Source organism: Neodiprion fabricii, chromosome 3 (assembly GCF_021155785.1).
Source record: "Neodiprion fabricii isolate iyNeoFabr1 chromosome 3, iyNeoFabr1.1, whole genome shotgun sequence".
In the NCBI taxonomy this organism is placed as follows: Eukaryota; Metazoa; Arthropoda; class Insecta; order Hymenoptera; family Diprionidae; genus Neodiprion; species Neodiprion fabricii.
The window spans coordinates 25,959,615-25,981,601 of NC_060241.1; the positions used below are offsets into that span (position 1 = coordinate 25,959,615).

A 21,987-nucleotide genomic window follows, 5' to 3' on the forward strand; every position below is an offset into this window, starting at 1 on the left:
TATTTTTCCATAGATAAAATATCTGTTATTTATAATAATTAGACTGAACGTCGCGTCGGTGCAATGCTCGCACGTGAAGTACTATCGTATTGTTAATTCTCGTTTTTTTCTTTTTTCTTTACATTTTCATGTTTTTTTTTTAGTGTAAAAATTGTATAACTCAGTGTTCTAGCACCTTGATTCATAATCAACGCAGTAAGAACAAAGACAAACTTTTTCTGTAAAGGGATAATAATTACTGAATATGTACCTAGATGTATTATTGTTTCTACAGAGCCCTTGATTAGATTAAGCAGATCATTGCTAAGGGGGATCGGGGGACCTATCGCTGAGTTTAAAAAATTAATAACAATATAAAAGGTATGGTTCTTCTCTTGCGTTTGCATAAGGGGTATGTAAATGGGGTATTAACACTTCTCATCAGCCTTTCGAATAATTTAGCTTACGAGCATAAGAAACTCTACCTTATTACACTAAAAATGTTTCTTTTTTTTTTGTATATCGAATTTGAAACTTTCATTCAGCTTCTATAGCTGTGTAAATGTTCGTTATGATTTCGTGAATAAAGCATACTTAGAAATACATTGTACTTCATCTAAATGAGAAATCGGGGGGCTCGACGGCCTCTTTTCACTGAAATATGTTAAAATTCAACGTTTTTTTTTCGCTCGTAAGGTTTTCATAGGACCTTGTGGATGAGAGCAGCGCAAAGACTTATATATGGTTATAGTCGACTAAAATACAATAACACGTAAAACTTTTGTGTTTTCTATATTTAGCTAAAACCATAAAGTTGAGAAAACATTTAAAACTCCGCACAGAACTAATTCGGGTCTTTCAGGATTGATACGCTTTTTCGAATCCAGGATTCCCCCAAGTACCCTGGTTTCTAGGTTTTCCCTATGCGTATCGGCCCTGGCCTGTGTGCATCGAAAATAATTTCCAATTCTTATATGTGTATAAAGTAGAGAAATCTACAATAATTAGTTCCAATTTTTCATTAGCGTTACCAAAAGACAATTGCGATCGTTACATGCACCTGAACTTTATTGAGTTCGTAATATGTAGAAATACCTTAGCATAGGTGTGGTCATATATTTTTTTTGGTTTTCAACATATGTGTTTGCTTCAATTTTTGTTCAATTGCAAGAAAAATAGAAACTTATTATTTTTATAATTATCTGCTTTATACACAATGACCAATACCTAAATTGCCTTACAATCCAATTGATTTACGCCTTATGATGTAAAATGTTTTTGTTTATATTCTATTTTTGTGTGATTTATTTGTTCTCGTATCTCTTCAAATGGTAAACTGAAAAATTGTCAAACGAACTTGGAATTACATGTGTTCTGTCAAGTTTTTAATATTCTGAAAATTTGAATAAAATAGTGCTGAGTAAGCAAGTCTACTGGTAAATATCGAATTTTTTTTACTGTAGAGCTTGGCATAATAATGAATAAAATTTCGATAATTCTTCAGATCGACGTACTCGCATTTCTACGCGATCTAAAAGACAATCAATTAAAGTAATTGTGGTTACATACTATGTGTGACTTTTAAGAAAAGCAAGAGTGACAAACTCGACTTAAGCTTTAGAAAAAAATGCTAATTTATATCCCCGGCATAATATTATATGTTAATTTCAATATTTAATCCGATATAATGATGGACGAACTTCATAAACGACTATTTTCGTCAAATTTTTGTGGAATGTCTTGCATTAATATTGCTATTAAATTTTGCGCCACGGATAAAAGCTGAAGCAATTGTTGAAAATAAAATAAAAAAAATATCAACTTGCTTCGTTCATTTTTATAGATAATTTTGCATAAATTATTTCTAATATACCATCTTGCTTCTCGTTCCGAATAGAAAAGGACAGCTATAAAATCCGTTGCTTTAGTATATTTCTAACATTAACTCGTAGTAATAATAGTAATAATAATAATATTAATAATATTAATAATAATAATATTAATAATAATAACGCTACTGAATTGTAAATATTAATATTAAATATATTCCAAAAATATCTATAATTATTCAATTATGCCTTATTATTTGTAGCAATAGTGGTGGTCTTGGTGATCTTTTTCTGTTTTCTTTTCTTTTTCTTTTTTTGTAGTGTGGCAATGGTAATACTAATAGGAATAGTGGTAGTAGAGACAATACTAATATTACACATTGAATGGTACATCAGATTTTCAGTCGTTTCTGTTAAGAATATCCAATTTCATTTAAGTTGAATAGAAATCGGCAGAGATTATTTTAAGATTTTCGACTTTTTGGTTCAATTTTTCTTTGTTTTTATTTTGTTTGAAAAGTTAGAAAACAAATATCTGACACGCAAAATCTCCGAATCTCTTACCATAAAAGTTGCAAGGTCAGACTTACGAAGACCGTGCAGTGTGTTTTAATGCAGTATAAAACAATACAAATGTTGCACACTTTTTTGTCTATAAGGTTTATATTGTCGTTAAAAATATTCACATGAGATTTTAAGGTAAGTGGATAGTATTATTTACTTCAATGTTTTTAGTTTTTCTTTATATATCGTTCAAGGCCACGAGTGTTCAATATAAAATTACTCAATAGTAATTGTACTCCGTTCGTATTAATCTGTAAATACCTTACAAGTAATCCGCAGGGCATTAATGTTAATAAAACGTTTTTCTTTTTTTTTCTTTTCTTTTTTTTTTTCTTTTTTTTTTTTGATATCTGATATCACTTACTTAATGTAACCAGCATGTACATTGTCATTGGTTGTGTTCAATTTCAGTTATTACTGATATTACAGGATCTATGCATTCATAGACTTCGATAGCAAACATTTCAACAAACATATAATATTTACATATCCCTATATATGCTTCAACAATCTATCACCCTTCCGTTCACAATTCCAGAAATGAATTTTTTTTTCTGTAGAGAAAATTTAAAATGTATACTTTGAACGATTTTTTTTAAATAATGAGACATCTTCAAAATTGGAGCGCATCATTAAATAATTTAGTTGTGTGCATAAGAAGAACAGTTTTCAATAATACAATGAAAATACGATCTTGTTCGGGGATTCGAAGATTATCGTACAGAGTTCAATTTTCGACGAAAGCTGTTGTAAAATTACGTATAAAAGATAGCATGATCGTCATGATAGTACATTTGTGAAAATTTATCAAAACTCCATTTACAACTCAATGACATGCATTAATTTACTCAATCTATACGTGTAAATATCTTCTATAAAAATGATTTATAATGCATGTCGTGGAGCAGGGTGAACAACGCGATGAAAAATTCTCTTATAACCTTTCAGACAGTCAATAAAAATTAATGTCGAAATTTGAGAAAAAATTACTGCAAATAACAAGTGAAATTCTCTGTTCAAGTTGAAAATGGTCCGAGTAGAGGAAAAAAAAAAAAAAAAAAAACAACTACAACCAATGTCAGTGTATTTGAATAAACACGCATTTTGTAACGTAATATTTAAATATCGGGGTAGAAGCCTATGATTATTAAGAACCGAAAGGGCGATATATGGACAGCGAATAAGGTGGCAGACAAGACAGGTATAAGAAAAAAAAGTATACACGTCGTTATTATTTAATGGCCGGCAAGGCGTATCAGCCATAATAGTTTTTATCAGAAAAAATAAATTTTACAAGAAATACAGCTGTTCCTTGCAGTATTCTAACAATTTTATAAAAATCTGTAGGTAACGGATTACATCGTATTAGATCTTGTTAGAGCTATTGCGATGTATAGATGACGGGGAAAAAAGCAAACAGATTGTGTTTCGATGTTTACGTGTAGTGAGTAAATTAGAAGCATTGGCCATCCATAGAGCCGGAGTAAGAAAAAAATTATGGATGTGTAATGTATGGCCATTTTGGAAGAGTGAGAGTTTAAAAAATAAATACGGCATCAAACGAAATAAGATGAGAGCACGGCTTATTGTATGGTACACAAACTTAAGATTCGAAAGAAACCGCTGAAAAAATAATTATCTGCCGAAAGTTGATGACATGAGAATACGTAAATCATTAGCTATTGAGAAATTTCTATAAGAAAGTGGAATTTAATAACAAGTGAAGTATAATCATAACGAACGAAAGTATCACCTACTGCGCTTAGAAAGCCGTTCAGGTTGTAATCTGCCACTGTACACTATACAAAATACACCACAAACTAATCACTTATACAAAATGGCCGACAAAACTGATTTCACAAGCACTGCTTTTTTACAAACTTTAGCGATGCAACGAAAAAAAACAACGCTGAATTGTAAAATCCTAAGTTTTGTTTTAGTGTACGTGAAATAAAAGTAAATCGTAAGGATGGAAGTTCATAATAACATAGATATTAGGGGGTGTAATTAAGAGAAAAGATTAGGTATAATCTACATGTTCTCAAACTGGTCAACACGACGTTTAGTATTGCCTTTGCGAATCTCACGTAGCGTTTTGTATTTATCACGTCCTTGGCGTACGTTTTCCCTGTGAATTTTGTCCATTGCAGTTTCCTTGGTTTCGTCACGAGACTGAGCCAAGTCCTGTTTCAGAGCCTATTGAAGAAAAGATTATAATCAAGATGTAAAATTCATTTCGGCTTGATTTACATTCTTGGAAGATACACAATATATTATACTTAAGGACTCATCCCTTCAAGTACAATGCATACATGGAATAACAACTGAATAGCATTTCAATAAAGCACAATTCACTACATTATAATGTTGATAGAGGTCATCAAAGTCCTGGCAGCCAATTTAAAAGTGAAAGTAAAAAAGTGAATTTGGGGAAAGCATATTTCACAAGCAGGTATCTGCTATTGTAAAAGGTGACAGGTACCCGTGGATGGTCAGAAATTAATACAGAGAAATCCAGCATTTCCTTAAACGAAAGTTAGTATATTATCATTATTCTTGGCCAAGTTTCTCCAAAATATTTTAATGGTGATTATCTAGAACAGCAGAGTAGAAAAATATTTACCTTCAATTGATCGTGCAGCCGTTCATTTCTTTCTGCCAAAGTACGTCGCTCTTCAACTGGATCGATAATCGATTCGTCAGTAGCAAGATCTTTAGTAACTTGACCCTGAGGCGATTCATCTTCTCCTTCTTCCTCTCCCTCTTCTTCGTTTTCTTCAACATGATGATGCTGGGGAGTCGAACTGGCTTGGAATGCCCTATCAGCCTCCTCTTGTCGTATTCTGTACAGTAACGTCAATTCACGTATTTGTTTTATGTAAATTATGTTATCATAATACAATCGATCAACTGCATTTGAGGTACGATTTTTTTACCATTCAAACTAAAGCCAAATATTCTAGCAACTTTCATACTAATTCGAATATCATATTTATATTTTAGTTTCAACTATATTTTACATTCTACAATAAAATAATAACTTTGGTATTGAAAAATCACCTGGCTGCCTCTACTTCTTCTTGAAGTCTTCGAGCCTCCGCATCTTTCATTTCAACTTCAGATTGAATGCGTTGAACCTCCTCCTGCTTCGCTCTAATTTCCTGTTCCAGCTTCATACGTTCAGCAAGTTCCATTTCTTGCGAGCGTTCTAGTTTCTCCATCATCACTGTCAGTTCCTAAGAGTATCATCAAATCAGTTTTAAATTACAAGACAATACAATTACTCTATGACGCAATTGACAATCTATTTGCATATTCAACTAGACAAAAAAAATCTGAAATTTGCAATCCTTCACGTAAAAAAACCCTTCTAGTCACATCTGCTTTACATGATTTTGTTGTGTTTGTATTCATTCTATTTAATCAAGTTCATCAAACAAAGTATGTCAAAAATTGTTCGGTAAGTAGAGTATGTGAAAGTCCATAACACACGGTAATAGCTGAATATACTCAATACAAAAACAGCAGTCGATATAAAAAAAGTTTTGTCACTCGGAAGAGACTTGCGACCCAATTTTCAAGTGACCATTAGCATATCACTTATAACAATAACGTGTAATCCAAATCTACGGTAAAAACAAAGCAAAACGAAAAAAAGTAGCTACACGAACAGTCATTCGTATAGGCAATTGAACTCTAGTAAATCAATAATTTGTCCAATTAATTGCTATGTAATTATAGTCTATTCTTATTGTGAATTGTATGGTTGTGCTAAAGAATTCTCGTTAAAATAACAAATCTTTTTCACAAATCAGATTCTACTTGAAAATCATCACTGGGTAATTTCGATACAAAGTGTATTTTTGTGGCGCAAAAAAAACGCAAGTAATTATATAAAAGTTATCGAATATAGCCAAGACAAGCTTGATGATTTTGGTCATGCATTATATACAAAAATATATGGATTAAAAATGATTCATTCAACTAAACTCATTCCCGAAGTAAACTTATAATACATATTTTTTTTCAAACTAAAACAATAACCACACTGGTAAAAATTTGTGAGTCAAACATTATAAGTGAAGTTACAAAAAATAATGTCAATAAACGAAATTGAACGAGAAACATCTAGAATGGAAACTGGTGTCTCACCAATAAATATTTGGAATAACGTGCTAGCACTGCATTGGTAAGACATGCATGCGCTATTGCCATGATTTGCAAAATCGCCTAGAATTTTAAACCCTATTTTAAAAGTGTGTCAGTACGCGAGGGCAATATTTTCGAACGAATTTCAATTATACCCTATAATTAGTTTGAAAGAGTTAAACATTGCATTGTTTTTATCGAAAAACATCATATGTGTAAGATCATCTTTGGCGAGGCAAATTGTAGCTAAATTTACCTTCTGACGATCTTCAAGCTCTTCTTTAGCGGCTTGAAGTTGTTTCAACTGTTCCTCTAAACGTCTAATCATTTCCTGAGCTTCTGATAATTCAGCTTGCCGTCTCTCCATCTCTTCAGCCATACTCCTCAGCCTTTCCTCGTACTCCTGCTGTTTCTTTTCAGCTCGTTCTCTCGCAGCTATCTCCAACTGAAGCTTTTCTCTCTGCTGTTGCTTAGCAATTTTCTCCTCACGGGCTTGTGCCTGTGATAAACGATCAGTTAGTCGATTCACGAAAAATTATAAGGTATCAAAGATACAAGGATTTAGAAAAAATAAAGAAAAACAAGAAGAAACAGTTTTTATTTACCGCCCTCAGGTAATAATTCACATCATGGCAATCAAGAGTAGCAAATACAAAAGTAAACATCATAGGGCGGTAGAAACTTTAATCATCCATAGTATTGATAAATGTATAAAATTCAACGCACCTTCATTTGTTGAACATCAATGGTATCGGGCTTGCGTCTTCGCATGTACAAATCGTGATTGCCCATACATAGTGCCAAAATTCTCTTGTTAATCCTAACTCTAGGTGCAAAGAATACGAAGTCTGGAGCTTTCTTATCGATTGGTTTGATGATAAACTTTCTATCATTGAAGGAAATATTGCGGATCTCTGACCACGGAAAGCCGATTTTCGGCGTCAGTTTGTCATCTTTTTCATAAATATTTAGACCAAGAGCGTCGACACCGAGCCAAAGTTCGGTACCCTTCTTGTTGCGAATTTCGAAGTAATTCACTCCGTACATTTCCAAATCCTGAATACAGAAGAATAATACAATTTTGAATCACTTGTAAAGTCGAAATTAATGCTAAATCGTTAATCAATAGCTCTGACGTTTCCAATACCTGAGCGATCTTGAGATACTCCATCATTGCATCTTCACGAAGCATTCCCCGGTGTTCCTGCCACCAAGTTGTGACGGATCCTTCCCATTCGTCCTGGCTCATTTTGTGCTGATCCATAACACGTTGCGGTAGCAAACGATCATTTGCCAAAAATCCAGAACTATGAGTACTCTTTACAAAGTCACCGTGACGAGCTTGAACCGCGTACGACGCCAAAAGTACCGACGTCTCCGGTGGGCAGTAAATTTCGTCCGTCAAGATCGTATTTTTCACCTAAAACACAGAAAGAAAGATTCAAACGAATACCTACGTGAAGTAACTTTGGCTTGATATTCAATTTTGAAACTTTGTTTCAGCCACTACCTGAAGGTAGAAGAGACGAAGCGTGATGTCCTGAATAATTTCCTCGGCAACATCTTCTGGGTAGAATTTGGCACGGAATTTGAATTGCAGCGGGTTCTCCTTCTTCACGTCTTGATTCATCACCTATAACCCAAGATTCAACGACATTATCGTCATGTGCTGTTCAGGCAGCCTGCATCAACGACAGAGCTGCAGTTCAAATGACAATTTTATACGAAAACAAGTTTCTATAAAATGAACTTTGACATTAATCCAAGACAATTGGAAACCATGCACAATGAGAAACCATTTGTAATTACTGTGAAAAAAATTCAACGATTAAACAATTAATATCTAACCATGTATGAAGATAATCAGAAAAAACTTACTTCATATTAATAAAGTGTGATGAAATCAAACATTTGTAATATTTGTTTTTGAACAAACAGAATAGCAAATCATTCGTGCCTTTGATGTTCTAAATTTATTAATAACATGCGTAGTGACAAACAAGTCGATTTTAATACTCTGCCAACAAAAAAAGTCAACCATTGGTCGTCATGCACAAGACAAATCTATTTTTCATGCCATTTAATCCCTACAATGCATTCGTGAAAATCAACCGATAACAATATGTGAGCTATTTTTTCCTGGTGGCAAATAATTGAAATTATAATATCCTGGATATAAAAATGATTAGAAAAAAGAAAAAGTAAAACATACTGATACCAAGTGCAGATTTTGCGATTTGACTATTGAGGCAGCGATAATTTGTTTAATTGACGTCACGCGAATGAAAGATAAAAATTTGAAGATTTAATTTGAAAAATATTAATAGCACGCGAGCAATTTCTAATCCGATTTTAGATAAAGGTGGATTTAGAAAATGATAGGACGTGAAAAAAATTTGTGCCACTAGAAAGCTTTTAATGCAGTAACACGTTTGACAAATACAACAAATCGAATTGGTTAATTTATCTTACGTGCCAAATTTTTCGATGATTGAACAAACCCACCTGTAATAATTATACGCCAATGATACACTGCATACTCAGCCTTTAGTAAATGGTAATTTGATTTTCATTCACATTATTCAATGTGTGTAATATATCGGTATAAGAAAATTTATTACGTCTATGCAAAAACAATACAGGTATTAGATCTTTTTTCGTTATTGCATAAGAAATATAACGTCAAAGAATATGATTATAACCATAATAATGATGATTGATGTGAGAAATCGGGAGAAGTAGTCGGATAATGTATTACATGAAAAAAAATAAAATAATTATATGCTCTTACTTCAATTCAATATCTATAATTATATATCTAGAATTGTACGTTTTCATTTAGAATCGGTGTAATCATATAACAAGTTACTATCATTGTTACACGTATAATTGCATTACACTTGTTCACAACAAAAGCTGCAGATGATCTTATAACATGGTAATTGCAAACTTTGAAAAATGTAGAATACGAAAGCATCGAGAATAAAACGTACATGCGAAATAACCGTACGCACATGTATTGTATGTACCATATTCATATTAATACGTCATTATTTGTTTTTATTTGGACGTTAATCTTACCGAATTTTTATTTGTCGACGATAAATAATTTTCGGTAGATAATTATGAAACTTTCAATATGTGACTTTCCCGTTACGTTTCAATTAAATATTACATAAGCTGTTAAATGCGAAAACACCCGGAGGAAAAATCCACGTATAAATAAAATTAAAACGCACTAAAGTTACGATCTATACACAACTTACCAAGATTCAATATCTTTCCAAAATGCTACTAGGCAATCATGCGTCAATTATTTAAAGATCCAAATATACTTCAGAACTATTGTATAAATGGTGCTTTTGGATTAACGTTATTCTGCTTACCCTAGACAAGAATGAAAGTCCGGTCTGGTAGTTCATCATTTTAGTTAGCATGCGTTTCGAAAATAGAAAGACATAGTAAAATTAAAGCATTAGGTACAGAGTACAGTACGAAATGATTATAATAACAAGTTTGAAGTTTCTAACGTTTGTGCAACAAACACGATAGACGAAAGAAATCCCGTTACTGCGACCATTGAAGCTTTACGAGATGGCGAAAGGTCACGAATATACAATTGTTATTTGAATATTCGTTCGTTTTTAAAGAATATTATTTGTCTCACGAACGTTTTTTTTTCAGTAGATTGCCTTTATTTTATGTTGTAATTTTATTGCGCAAACTATGCGAACTTCAACCTCATTTATAAAACGATGCTTATCATACGATAAAATTAATTCTCTTTTCATCGACTTTTTTTTCGAATCAAAAAGTTCCGAACCGATTAAAATTACCTAAACTATATATTATGTCAATATCGTTATACGGAATAATATCTTCTCTTACCACACGTGGTCTGAAAACGATATAAATCACGATACTGGCAAACATGCACGAGGTTGAAGTTAGTAACTTTACTGTAACAATGCATGTTTAGGAAAAATCGATACTTCGCACTTTTAGGATTGTCTAATGTTCGGTAAATCCTAATAAACAAAACACAAAAACTCGGCTCCTAGAAAGTCATTCTTAAATTGCGCAATAATAATTTATTCCTGACGTTTCGTTACGTTAGCGTTACGAACTTCAACCTGATAAAACTGCCTAGAAGGGTGAATCGCAATTTGCAATTAATAATATCAATCGCGTTATAGATACAATTTTCATTCCATTTCAATTGAATTAAAAAGTACAATTATAATTTTTGCATCACGTGCCTCCAACAGTAAATGATATGTGTATTTTGTAATTTATAAAATATGACGAACAACTATTTTGTCCCTCGCCGTTTCCGTGCATCAAGACGGGAGGAATGTACAACCCCTCAATAATATCGTAGTAAAATCTCTAATCGTAAGATTACGTGCGGTATCGGACCTAACGAAGCGATCTGTCCTAGGTATCTGCTCGGAGTGTTAAATTACGTCATACGCCGAAGCTTAAAATCGATAAGATTATTCGTAGGGCATTACACGCACAAACGCACACACACACACATTAAAAATAATCGCGTATTATCGATTCACGTGAACGGCAAGTTTTCTCCGTCGTCAAGCCATGGTCGTCAAATCGTCCGTTCACGTGTCTGGCGCCTTCGACAAGACAAGAATCAATTACGTCATTGAATGCCGCTATTCCGACATGGTATAGATATCGATGCAGGTATGCTTGGATTTTCGATGTTAGTTAGTTTTAACCGTAACTGTCTCGCCAAAAGTCGGCAACCTTCTCGATGACCCAGAAATTATCTACCTACGACTAAAAGTTGCATCGCGTCGCCTGCATAGCCATGCAGGTACAACACCGTTCGATGCATTACTGATTTCATCGAACTCGTTCCTATTACCCGGATCCCGTTTCAGATCCGCTCATTAGCCATTCTGTGTCGAGTGCATGATATTTGGTTCTATCAAGCTCGATTGAAAAATCATTTTTCACCTACGCCGAAATGTTACTAAATGTTCAGAGTCGTGCTCTTCAAGACCTTTTTGTCAGAGTTTGCATCAAGCTTGATCCATAGAAACGAAACTTCAAATACATAAAGTCTGTATTCTTTATTTTCTGTTTTTTTTTTCTTCATCAGGAAGGATTTTTTTAAACCACGGAGAAAATAGTAAAATAACAAACGTTCATCGACCAAGATCATAAGCTTATGTTGTCGCGACAAGTGTTGGAAAAGCGGAACTGTGAATCGTGACGTGGGATTTAAAATACTCATTTTACAATTCGTCGTTACAGATTATTACTACACACGGCTAGAATCACACGGCGAGATTATCGTAAGCCAATCCAATAACTTTCGAATGTCATCTAACGTTTGATCGATAACGACCGAAATACCAAATTCTATCAAGATAGATACCTATATCTTGCTCGACGTTTTAAACGATAAAAAGAATCCCATCGTCGTATAACTTTGTTGATGTGTGTCGGAGAAATAATTATATTACCGATGATTATGTACATATACTTATACTTTGCAGGGACACGTGTTCGATGCTGCTTCGATAAAGCCATTTGAAACAAAAATAATAATATGTAAAAACCTTGACACGAAATGTAATCAATATTCAAATTGTATCTGACTCTTCTGTAAATTTTCTAGAAACAGGATCATAAATGTACATAAATTGTAGAATATTACAGAGAATTTCAATGTTCCGGTACTTTGGACAATTTAACATAACCTGCTGTTTACTTGAGAATTTAAAACATTTAATCTGCGATTTTTTCGTCATACTTTTGATGCGTAATATAGATATGAAAGACCAAATAAGGTGTGGAAAAGTACGATGATGAAAAAAAAAAAAAGAAAAAGAAAAAAATTGACCGATTTAATTGGAATAAATCCTTTCTTATCTACAAGGAAGTGGAATAAAATAAAGAAATTGAGAGGAAAATTAATTAGCTCGCAATAGTGCGGAATATTCTTCAATTCTTTAGTAAAATGGCAGCGGCTGTTTTTTTTTCCATATCAAGTCCCGGAAGGGTGGTCGTCTCTCGATAAGATAAACGTTACCGTTGATTCCGTTATTTTACCACGACAAAGGAAACGAGAGGTAGAAATCGGAGGAAGCGGCTCCCCCTCCGGATTCAAATATCTTGGCCGGACCTGCAACTCGAGTTATCGTCTTGCTTCTTCTCGTCTCTTCACAATCAGCGTTTGGTTTTATCCAACGTGTGTGTCACGAAACCAGCTAGGCGTCTAATAAAGAAGCGTCGAGTGAAATAAAAAGGCAAGCCCCTACAGGCGGAGTACTCGACATCATCATCATCATCATCATCATCATCCACTCGTGGGATTTAACTTGTTATACCGCGTTTCATTTCGTGGTAAACTCGGTGAAGTAATCGCAGAGTCAGGCTGCTGTTTACCAGACGAGTTAAATATGATGAATCGGTCTCAATGAAAATTTAGGGAGCGAAGTAAAAACGGTTTAGAAAAAAAAAAAAAAGGAACAAAAACTACACCTACAATTTGTTAGAAATAAATTTGTGCAAGTTAGAATAACGCTAAGAACCAAAAGGGAGTAATCCACTGTCATTTTTTTTAATTTATCGGACCCGCTAAAAAATTTTCAAGCAGTTTGTCCGGTCAATTCAACCTCAAATCGTCGAGATTGGAAAAATTTCTCAACGATCAGGAAACTGGTTTTGCTAATTTTTTCTTTTCTCCTTCCTTTTTATCCACCAAGTAATTCTCTTTTCATTTTGTCGGCACAACGGAAGGCTCCAATCGCGTCGCCGTTCTTTTTATTCTCTACACCGAAGAATTTCATTCTACCGTTCGACCTAATCGGAGTTTGCAGCTGCAACAGGTTCGGAGTTGTTTTTTTCCCTTCTTTTTATCGCAGTTTCCGGTTCTCAGACGGAAAATATGTACACAATAGCAGTTCTACTTTCTAGAAAATTCCAATGAATGTTTCGAGATCTAATTCAATTGTTATACACCTCGATGCTTTATCTTATTTCTTAGTGAATTGGTTGGTGGTGTAAAAAACTTGTTAAATATAGAAGAAACGGTGAGTTTACAAATTTTCGCGAGTTTCCTTGTCAAGGTCAAGTCATGGTTGAAGCTTAAATCTCACGTATTTATAAGGTTAAAGTTAGTAACGTTATCGTGAGAATACAACTGTGGAAAAAAAAAATTGATCGGGCAATTTTAGAATTGCACGAAACTTATTATTAGTAAACCACAAAAAAGGAAAATATAGATACTCACGTTTCAACAATTTGACTTCTTTAAAGTATCATAATTTATACAAATGTACCGCATGTTAAAAACGATTAAAAACAACAATGAATCCGACGTCATTTCCGGATTTAATTTAACAGCGCTTCAAACGATGAATATTATCACACAGTGTACAATTGCAGGGCGATGAAATTGGAAAATAATAAAATAATGAGACTTTAATTACAGATCGAGTCAGCTATCTATTTTCCAAAAAATTCCCGTTCATCCGCTTTCATTTCTCGTGTAGGAAAGATAACGCAAAGAAAACTGAAAAGGAAGTTTGAAGAATATTCCCGGCGTTGATCATGACTTTAGAAAAGTATAATATATGCAGATTTCTCGAATGAATGATCTTGAACGACCTTCGAACGGAAATCATTCGACAATGTCACTGACTTACATGACTAACAACATGAAAGAAGTTTTCTTCTTCTTCGTAATGGCGGACGGCCCGTTAACATGACAAAAATACTGCATAAAATTAAAAAAAAAAAAGTTTTCTTTTACGCTCGCAAAAATGATCCACGACAATGTCGTCTAGATTTGCATTCTACCTGTTGCTTCAAATCTCGACATTATAGACGAATCTGCACGCGTGTAGATAATTGAAGTATCGGTATGTGTGATATAAGGGATAGAGAGGGGGAGAATTGTAAAGAGAGAAGAGGAAGACCGACTCGATTACGTCGCACGGTCGAAAAATGACGTCGGCATGTGATATATGAGTCACGAGACGGGCGTATCTACACGCACAAATGTGCGAATTAGCGAATCACACATGCGACGATCACATTCGGCTTTAAATCCATACAAAATATGGTATTTTCTTAGCGCGAGAAGCTCGAGAAGTGGATTTTTATTTTATGTTACATGGTTTATTACACATTGCCAGTACTAAACCCTTAAAAATTGCGCCGTATGTAATTATTTGACGGAATGATCTTTCGTCAAAGTGAGCAAACAACTTGAGTATATGATGTACAGATTTACTCAGGCTAATAAATTATTTCCTAAAGAAAAAGACTGCATTTTTATCACTTTTAGACGAATGTACAATATCAAATGAGATAAGAGCGAAGGTTTGGGTCTTCGAAAACCCTCTTCGGCTAATTAATATATATAATAATCTAATGAAAAAATTACAAGGTAACGAAAAACTGAAAATTGTATAAATTCTCTAGATTCCTAGTGAAAATTTCTAGTTGTGTGGTTACTACCCAAAACCTTAACATGTGTGCGTCAGCGTGTGTGTGTGTGTGTGAAGGAAAAAAAAATTTTCTAATTTTTTGTTTAAATTAAAAATTAAAAAAAAAAAATGGAATTTATTTTCAGTACAGCTTCTGTCTCTGGAAAACAGCGAGAATCCCTCCTTCCTAACTCCATCCAACAAAGGATAGACACATGGACAACAAACGGCAACGCCCTGCGTCGGTCGTCGCGTCGACTCGGCACACATTTATCATGTATATACATACATATTCATACATGTATATGTATATACATGGATATGTATATATATAGACTTTGCACAGGTAAACCACGAGAGTAACAACGCTTACGTAAAAGGCAACCGCGGTATTCCGGATAACCGAGCTTCGAGTCTGTCTCCGAGGAAAAGAAGGGCGCGGGGGGGGGGGGGGGGGGGGGGCAGAGAGGATAGAAGCTGCTGCGGTTACAGGTGGAAGACACCTGTGGCCTTGGAGCTAATTATACCGGGGCCTTCCATATCTATACGTTATGCATATATTACCGTAGCCTGATTACACACGGTGGTACATATGGTGTACGCCATTTACGGAAAATCGATGACTATTGGCGTGGAAATTTCTTAATCGCATGTTCATAGGGATGTGACAAACGGCGGTAGGTAAATAAATAAATAAATAAATAAATAAATAAATAAATAGATGTCACAGCATTTGTGAATTTGTGATGCAAAAGAGGTTTGTTTTTTTTTTTTTGTATTTCTTTTGTCAGCATTTTCAATTTTTACAATCCGATCTTGAGAAAATTTTAACCGATTAATCATCCCCCCCCATTTTATTTTACTCTTTTTCTTGTTCGTCGGACTGTATCTGAATGAAATTTTATAAGCGAAAATGATTACGCTTATACTTTCGTCAGATAATTGAAGGCTTGTGTATACTATTTGAATACAAGTAGACAAATAGTAAAATATGGGTATAATATAATCACGTGTTATCGTACGCTGGATATCTGCGAGACATTCTAATTATACTTTTACACGTGAAATTAATGGCAATGTCAATAACGCGGTGACAACGGTTTTCGTTCGTTAGGAATTATTGCCACTCTAATTACGCAATATTTGAAATTATTAGGAACGAATAGCTCTGGTAGAACATAGAGGATGTATTAAAGCTCCTTTTTATAAGTGTAAAATATTTCAGGATAAAATGTCTCGTATTTTAAGCGAGATCTTAATTTCTAAAATACACTCGAGTCGTTGTTAATGCGATTCCTTAGTTCGCTGCAGAACTGCTTTTACTTCGACGGTATATAAAAAAAAACTTTATATCCGTGAGAGGTGACATCTCATGGATTCCTGTTAAACTACTTTCACACGATTCTAGTTCAGAAGACCAACGAACTTTGCGTATAATAATAAAATTGCAATGCGCCTATTCCTGGCAAAAATAGCAATGAAGAAATTCACTTGCAGTGAATGGAAAGACAGCGGTTGTTGAATCGGCCCGATTTACTCGGTTGAAAAAATTCTCCCTTCATTCTTCTTCTTCGGAGAATGCTGAAGTAACGACGAAATGCTCGCAACTAATACCGACTTACCAAATCGTCCTCGAAATCGTCATCGTCGTCGTCCGAATCGGAACACCCACGAAGTCTGCGCACCTTTTTCTTAACCTCCTTCTTGACAACCCTAGTAATCATGCTTTCTGGCTGCGTGAAATTAACACAAGAAGAACACAATGGAACAAGTAGAGAATAATATCCTGTCACGAAAGTTGGTAGACGGATATCGATAAATTTCTACAAGTACCTACCACCTTACAGCAATTTTCAAAATACTAACGGATTGAATCTAGCCATCAGGTTACTATACTACACGATTCAACGATACTCTGGAATCGGAATGAAATCTAAGGGATGTATTTACAAGTGCTGCCGCTAGAAATACTGATCGTGATTACGAGGTTGAAGTTAGTAACTTTATCGTAACGAAACATTGGACAAAGAGAAGTTTTTTAATTTTAAAATGACCGAAGGCGCTCAATTTTTTAAATATTAGAATGTCTCGCTTTATTATACGGATTAATGAATTTCAGACGGTTAAAAATTCGCGAAATCGAAGTTTTTCTTCAATATGCATCGGTTTACAATAACGTTACTAACTTCAACGTGATTCGTGTTCCACGTTTTTCTATCATACAGATTCAAACACTGCATCAAATTTGGATACTATTTTTAAGTACTGCAGTTTACTTTCACATTAGATTTGTGTTTATTGCTTGGTAATTAAAAGGTCCAAATAATTCCGAGTGATTTCAAATGCGATTTATTACTAACAATGAACTAAGCATTATTTGTAGACAAGCGCCGGATTGTTATTTCAATCATTCGACATGATTTTGGATGACGGAAAGATTTAAAAAAAAAAATTTATATCAAGGCTTGATCAATTTCATATGATACTACGATGTCATAAAATTTCAAGAGATACATCAATGATATAATCGACGATTAAAAATCTTCAAGCCCATCGTGACTGTATGAATTTCAACGATCTTAGACGATTCTTAACGATTACGAGTGACGTAATTTTGATTACGTATAAGGAATGGCCAGACGCGCCCCTCGGATTATTTGATTCCAAAGAGGCACGAAGCCTCGTTATTGTCATAATTATTATCATTGTTAAAAATTGCAGTGAACAATAACGCGACGAGAGAAGAAGGAAATTATTATCGGTTTAAAATTCAACCAGCTTTCAATGTGTTCCAGAGAACGCATTGAATTGTCTGAAATTTTTCGGTTCGAGAAGCGTGAAAATGCGTCCAGCGGTTATACATTCTTCTACACTGTTGTATAACAATATCCAGCGAACATGATTATTAATATATACTCGAAAAGTCATTAGGAAGCTAAAAGTTCTGTCTAATCCAACTGACGCTTATAAACAGGTATATGTATAACTTGACCGCCATATATGATTAGGTTGAAAAAATTCTTTGCCGGATTATTTTAACGTTTGAACAACGTGTTCGCGTTCAACGAGACCGAGTCATTGGGCGCATTTGTCAGAATATAATTTTATCGCGTGTATACTAGAATCATGCGTATGCCTATCGTAACAATTCAATCTCCTCGTTGCGGGACTTGCCGCAAAATTAAGGAGGTCAACTAATTAACTCTAATAACTAAACACATCACGCGTAACAGTTATTACACGTAGTTAACTATACAATGGTTTGGGTTTGCACACGAGTAGCTCATTTTTACTTTCAAATATTAGTCTTAAGTTATAATTTTATACCGTTATAGACTATATGATCATTTCGTACATATTCAATGTCTCTTCTTTGTTATCTATATTTATACTGATATTATAAAGAGGTAAAATCGTTTGCGTGTAAGCGAATCGCTGAAGCTAAACCGATTTTAAAAATTCTTTTACTTCTTGAAAAGCTAAACTATCCCTGGGCAACGTAAGCTATAATTCATTCTGATAAAAATGAGTTTTTAGTTTGAATTCTCACTATTTGTAAATTAAGTCGGAAGAAAATTTTTATTAGCGTTTCGAAGAATCATCAGGCTTTTAAAATTATACATGCATAAACGAAGTTCATCCGATGTACCTTACGTTACAAACGAGTTTATCGTTATTCTTTTCAGGGGGGAAAAAAATTGCTGGAATAAATTTGCATACATGAATAAAAATTAAAAACCGAGAAACAAACAAAACTCAGAAAACAAGTCGATAAGTTTTCCAACTGCATTTTGTTGAATACATGGAATTGTTATTGATCCAAAGTCACGGCCAGTATAATATCCTCCGCATATAAACCACAAAAATTATTCTAAAGATCTAAAAGGATTGTAAATACAGGTGAGGCCAAGCCGTGAGTCATGAGCCACGAATTAACAAACTGTAAGTGAATGGAGTTTTATTTTAAAAGATGAGCCTCGAGGATCGCGGGATAAAGAGATATTACACATGTTCTCGTTATATGCGTATACATATGTTTTTTACACGAATAACGAGGTACTGCATCGGTTTCATCTTACGAAACTATTTCGAATTTATAGCCGATTATATACTAGTGAATTTCTTGTTTTTTCTCCACTTCCACCGCACGTATTTTTAAGGTAAAATCGAAGAGTGATAACAATCTAGAAGAATTTTTCTTAGATTTATTACACGACTTACGTCACTGTTGTACAGATTATACAGAAATGTACGAGTTACTTGTCAATTTCTAATATATCTTGATCGATCGTCGCCTTAAATCCAACGCTGATGAATTGAAAATATTTATTCTCGCAAAATATGATTGAAAATTTACTATACTCGGCAGGCTGAATAGTTCGTTCTGTTTCTGTTGTAGCATGTGGATATAGAAAAAACAAATAAAATAAATATCGCAGATGAATAACCGACGCACAAAATTGCAAAGATGGAGGTAATTTGAAAATAGTAAAAATACGCAATAAAAGTATAAAGAATTGTTATACTGCGGTAACAATAACTCTATAAATTCATGGAAATTAATATTATTGTTACGTGACGAGATAAATAATCGTCACCATGGAGCAGAAAATACTGAATTCCGTCGTTTAATCCAATTTGCATATCTTCCGCGTGTTATAGGTATGTGAACAAAACGGTCGTATACAATTATACATCCATATCGAGAAAAACAGAACAGATCAAATGAGTTACATACGTTATAAGTTATTTACGTAACTCCACCTGTTTGCATAATTACACCGACTACTAGTGCTACTGCTTATACTACTACTACTGAAAACGGGGCATTTGACTGTGTAGTTGATCGAACTTTGATCAAAGTATTAATTAGAGACAAATATGTTTTATTATTATAAGTGTGGAAGGCTAAATGAGGCAGATTGGTGTCGCAAATTGCTCGTTGCGTAATTTAGAAAAAAACGACATGACGCTGTTACGATGCCGACTTGAAAATGCAGGTAAAAATGCAAAATCTAGTTACCTGATTTAAATGGATTCCCTGTATTTGGATAGAATAATTCGTCGAATATGTACAATAAAGTCTTGGGAATTTTAGTTCGATCTCTTGTTCACTTATATTATTGTTCGTTCAAATTTTAAGATTAAAAAAAAAGTAAGAACAGTGAGGTCGAATTGACGCAGAATGTCCCGTACATAAAATCTGCCTCACTTTATTGTAAATTATAATTCTTATGTAGCAGCTGAGATAAATAAATTCAAAAAACTTGTAGTAAGAACCGAAAAATTTTTTTGTCGTCTATTTTACGTTTTCCTTTTACCCATTACCGCAAGATAATTGTGTGTACTTAATTGAAAAATGCGGTGAAGTAGGTAAAGGAAGGGAAAAAAACCGTTACGCTCGATGCGCGCGCAGATGAATATGGAAGTAGAAATGAACATAAAACCAGTGAAATCGAAGCAAGATTTAAAGAACTGATAAAGAATATCTTTAATCTGCATAGATGCAAATTTGGATATTATAAAAAGGTATATATATATATATAATAATAATAATATATATATATTTCATGCTTGTTGCAACCATCGTGACATATTGGATAAAATTTAATTTCTCGTCGACGATCAGGATCTTACGTAATTAATAGGTCAAATGTGTGTAGCGTACCTACAACGAGAGAAATTTTTACTTGTGGCAACCGCACAGTTTTGAACTATTTTCATTTCTAACCATAAAATTGAAAATAAAAAAAAATCCATTCTTTGGTACAAAATAAAAATAAGTTTTGGAACCGTAACCAGAAAATTTAATATGCATAAAGTATTCTTTTGGATCACGAATAATCGTACTCGTTTTTTTAAATTTTTTATTTTTATAACTATTGAAACGATTTGATGTTGGCGGAGGAATAAATCCGTATTTAGCTGAATGTGGTATAATTAACTAACAGATTTAACATCGGCATAACAGGAAAATTTAGTATCGACAATTTTAATCCCACTAAATACATACTCGTATCAAATTTTCCTGTAACGCCAACGATATTCAAACCGTTATTACAACGATATTCGTTCTACTAACATTTTTTTTTGGTAATTATAAAACGTCACCGTTTTCTGTTAGTGATACGAGGCATAACGTGCACATAAGCTTTTCGAAGAGTAGCGAATAAACCGACAATCATCGCTACAATCGCGACTGTGTCAAGGTGAAGGTGCGTTGCGAGTGAAAGCCGCCAACCATGACGACTACCGACCGACATTCGCGTGCAACTAGGGATTCGCGATTGTTTAATCTTGTTCCGAATCGAAACTCGAAACGGTCGTTGAGAAAAAAAACACAAAAAGTTGGGCAGCTAAATTGCGATCGAGAGATATCACGTAATATGAAAGAACCGTGAAAATTTTGCATAAAAATCTAGCACTTCGGCTTGAAGCGAATAAATCACGGAAACAACATTTATTATACAGCAAGATGTGTGGTTTTTTACTGTGTTTTTTCTTTTTTTTTCTTTTTTTTTTTTGCAGTAGATACGTACTCGTGTACAATTTTACATTTTAATCGTTTCAACAGAGTCTAGGGATAATCACGAGTTACGTGAAATCACCGACTAAAGTTCGATTGAATTGAGGTGAAAAATCTCACAGTCAACGGATCGTACGATTTGTTTATAACGAATAACATTATTGGCTATATGGGACATTTCGCGCGTCGACTGATCGAATAATTGTTTAACAGCGTGTATAACTTATACTCTATCCGAGTTATTTTCACGTTTTTTGTTACCACGCAATTATTAATTCAAGAATCCTTTGAACTTACAAAAACGTACGTCAGTTAAAAACACTTTTTTTTTTTTTTTGGCTGCTACATTTATTGCTGTACCGACTTTGATGAACGTTAATCAGTAAAATACATTTCAAAGAAAAGTTCAAACCGTTCAACAATTCATAAGTATCAGGAAAAAAAGACATGAGTGATAATTAGTCGAGTTCTGAAA

The 21,987-nt window shown here is 33.9% G+C and overlaps 1 protein-coding gene across 2 annotated transcripts in view; it reads right to left on the reverse strand.

The window, feature by feature from the left end:
* Positions 1-64: 64 nt before the first annotated feature.
* LOC124178474 (moesin/ezrin/radixin homolog 1) overlaps positions 65-21,987 on the reverse strand; it is a 32,640-nt gene continuing 10,717 nt past the window's right edge. For both annotated transcript variants that reach the window (XM_046561839.1, XM_046561838.1), the window contains 7 exons: positions 8,032-8,154; positions 7,669-7,941; positions 7,248-7,577; positions 6,778-7,020; positions 5,433-5,608; positions 4,996-5,215; positions 65-4,568 (listed from right to left, as the gene is read on the reverse strand). In XM_046561839.1, the coding sequence (XP_046417795.1) occupies positions 4,404-4,568; positions 4,996-5,215; positions 5,433-5,608; positions 6,778-7,020; positions 7,248-7,577; positions 7,669-7,941; positions 8,032-8,154 (1,530 nt within the window). In that variant the 3' untranslated portion in view covers positions 65-4,403. The remainder of the gene's footprint in view (positions 4,569-4,995; positions 5,216-5,432; positions 5,609-6,777; positions 7,021-7,247; positions 7,578-7,668; positions 7,942-8,031; positions 8,155-21,987) is intronic.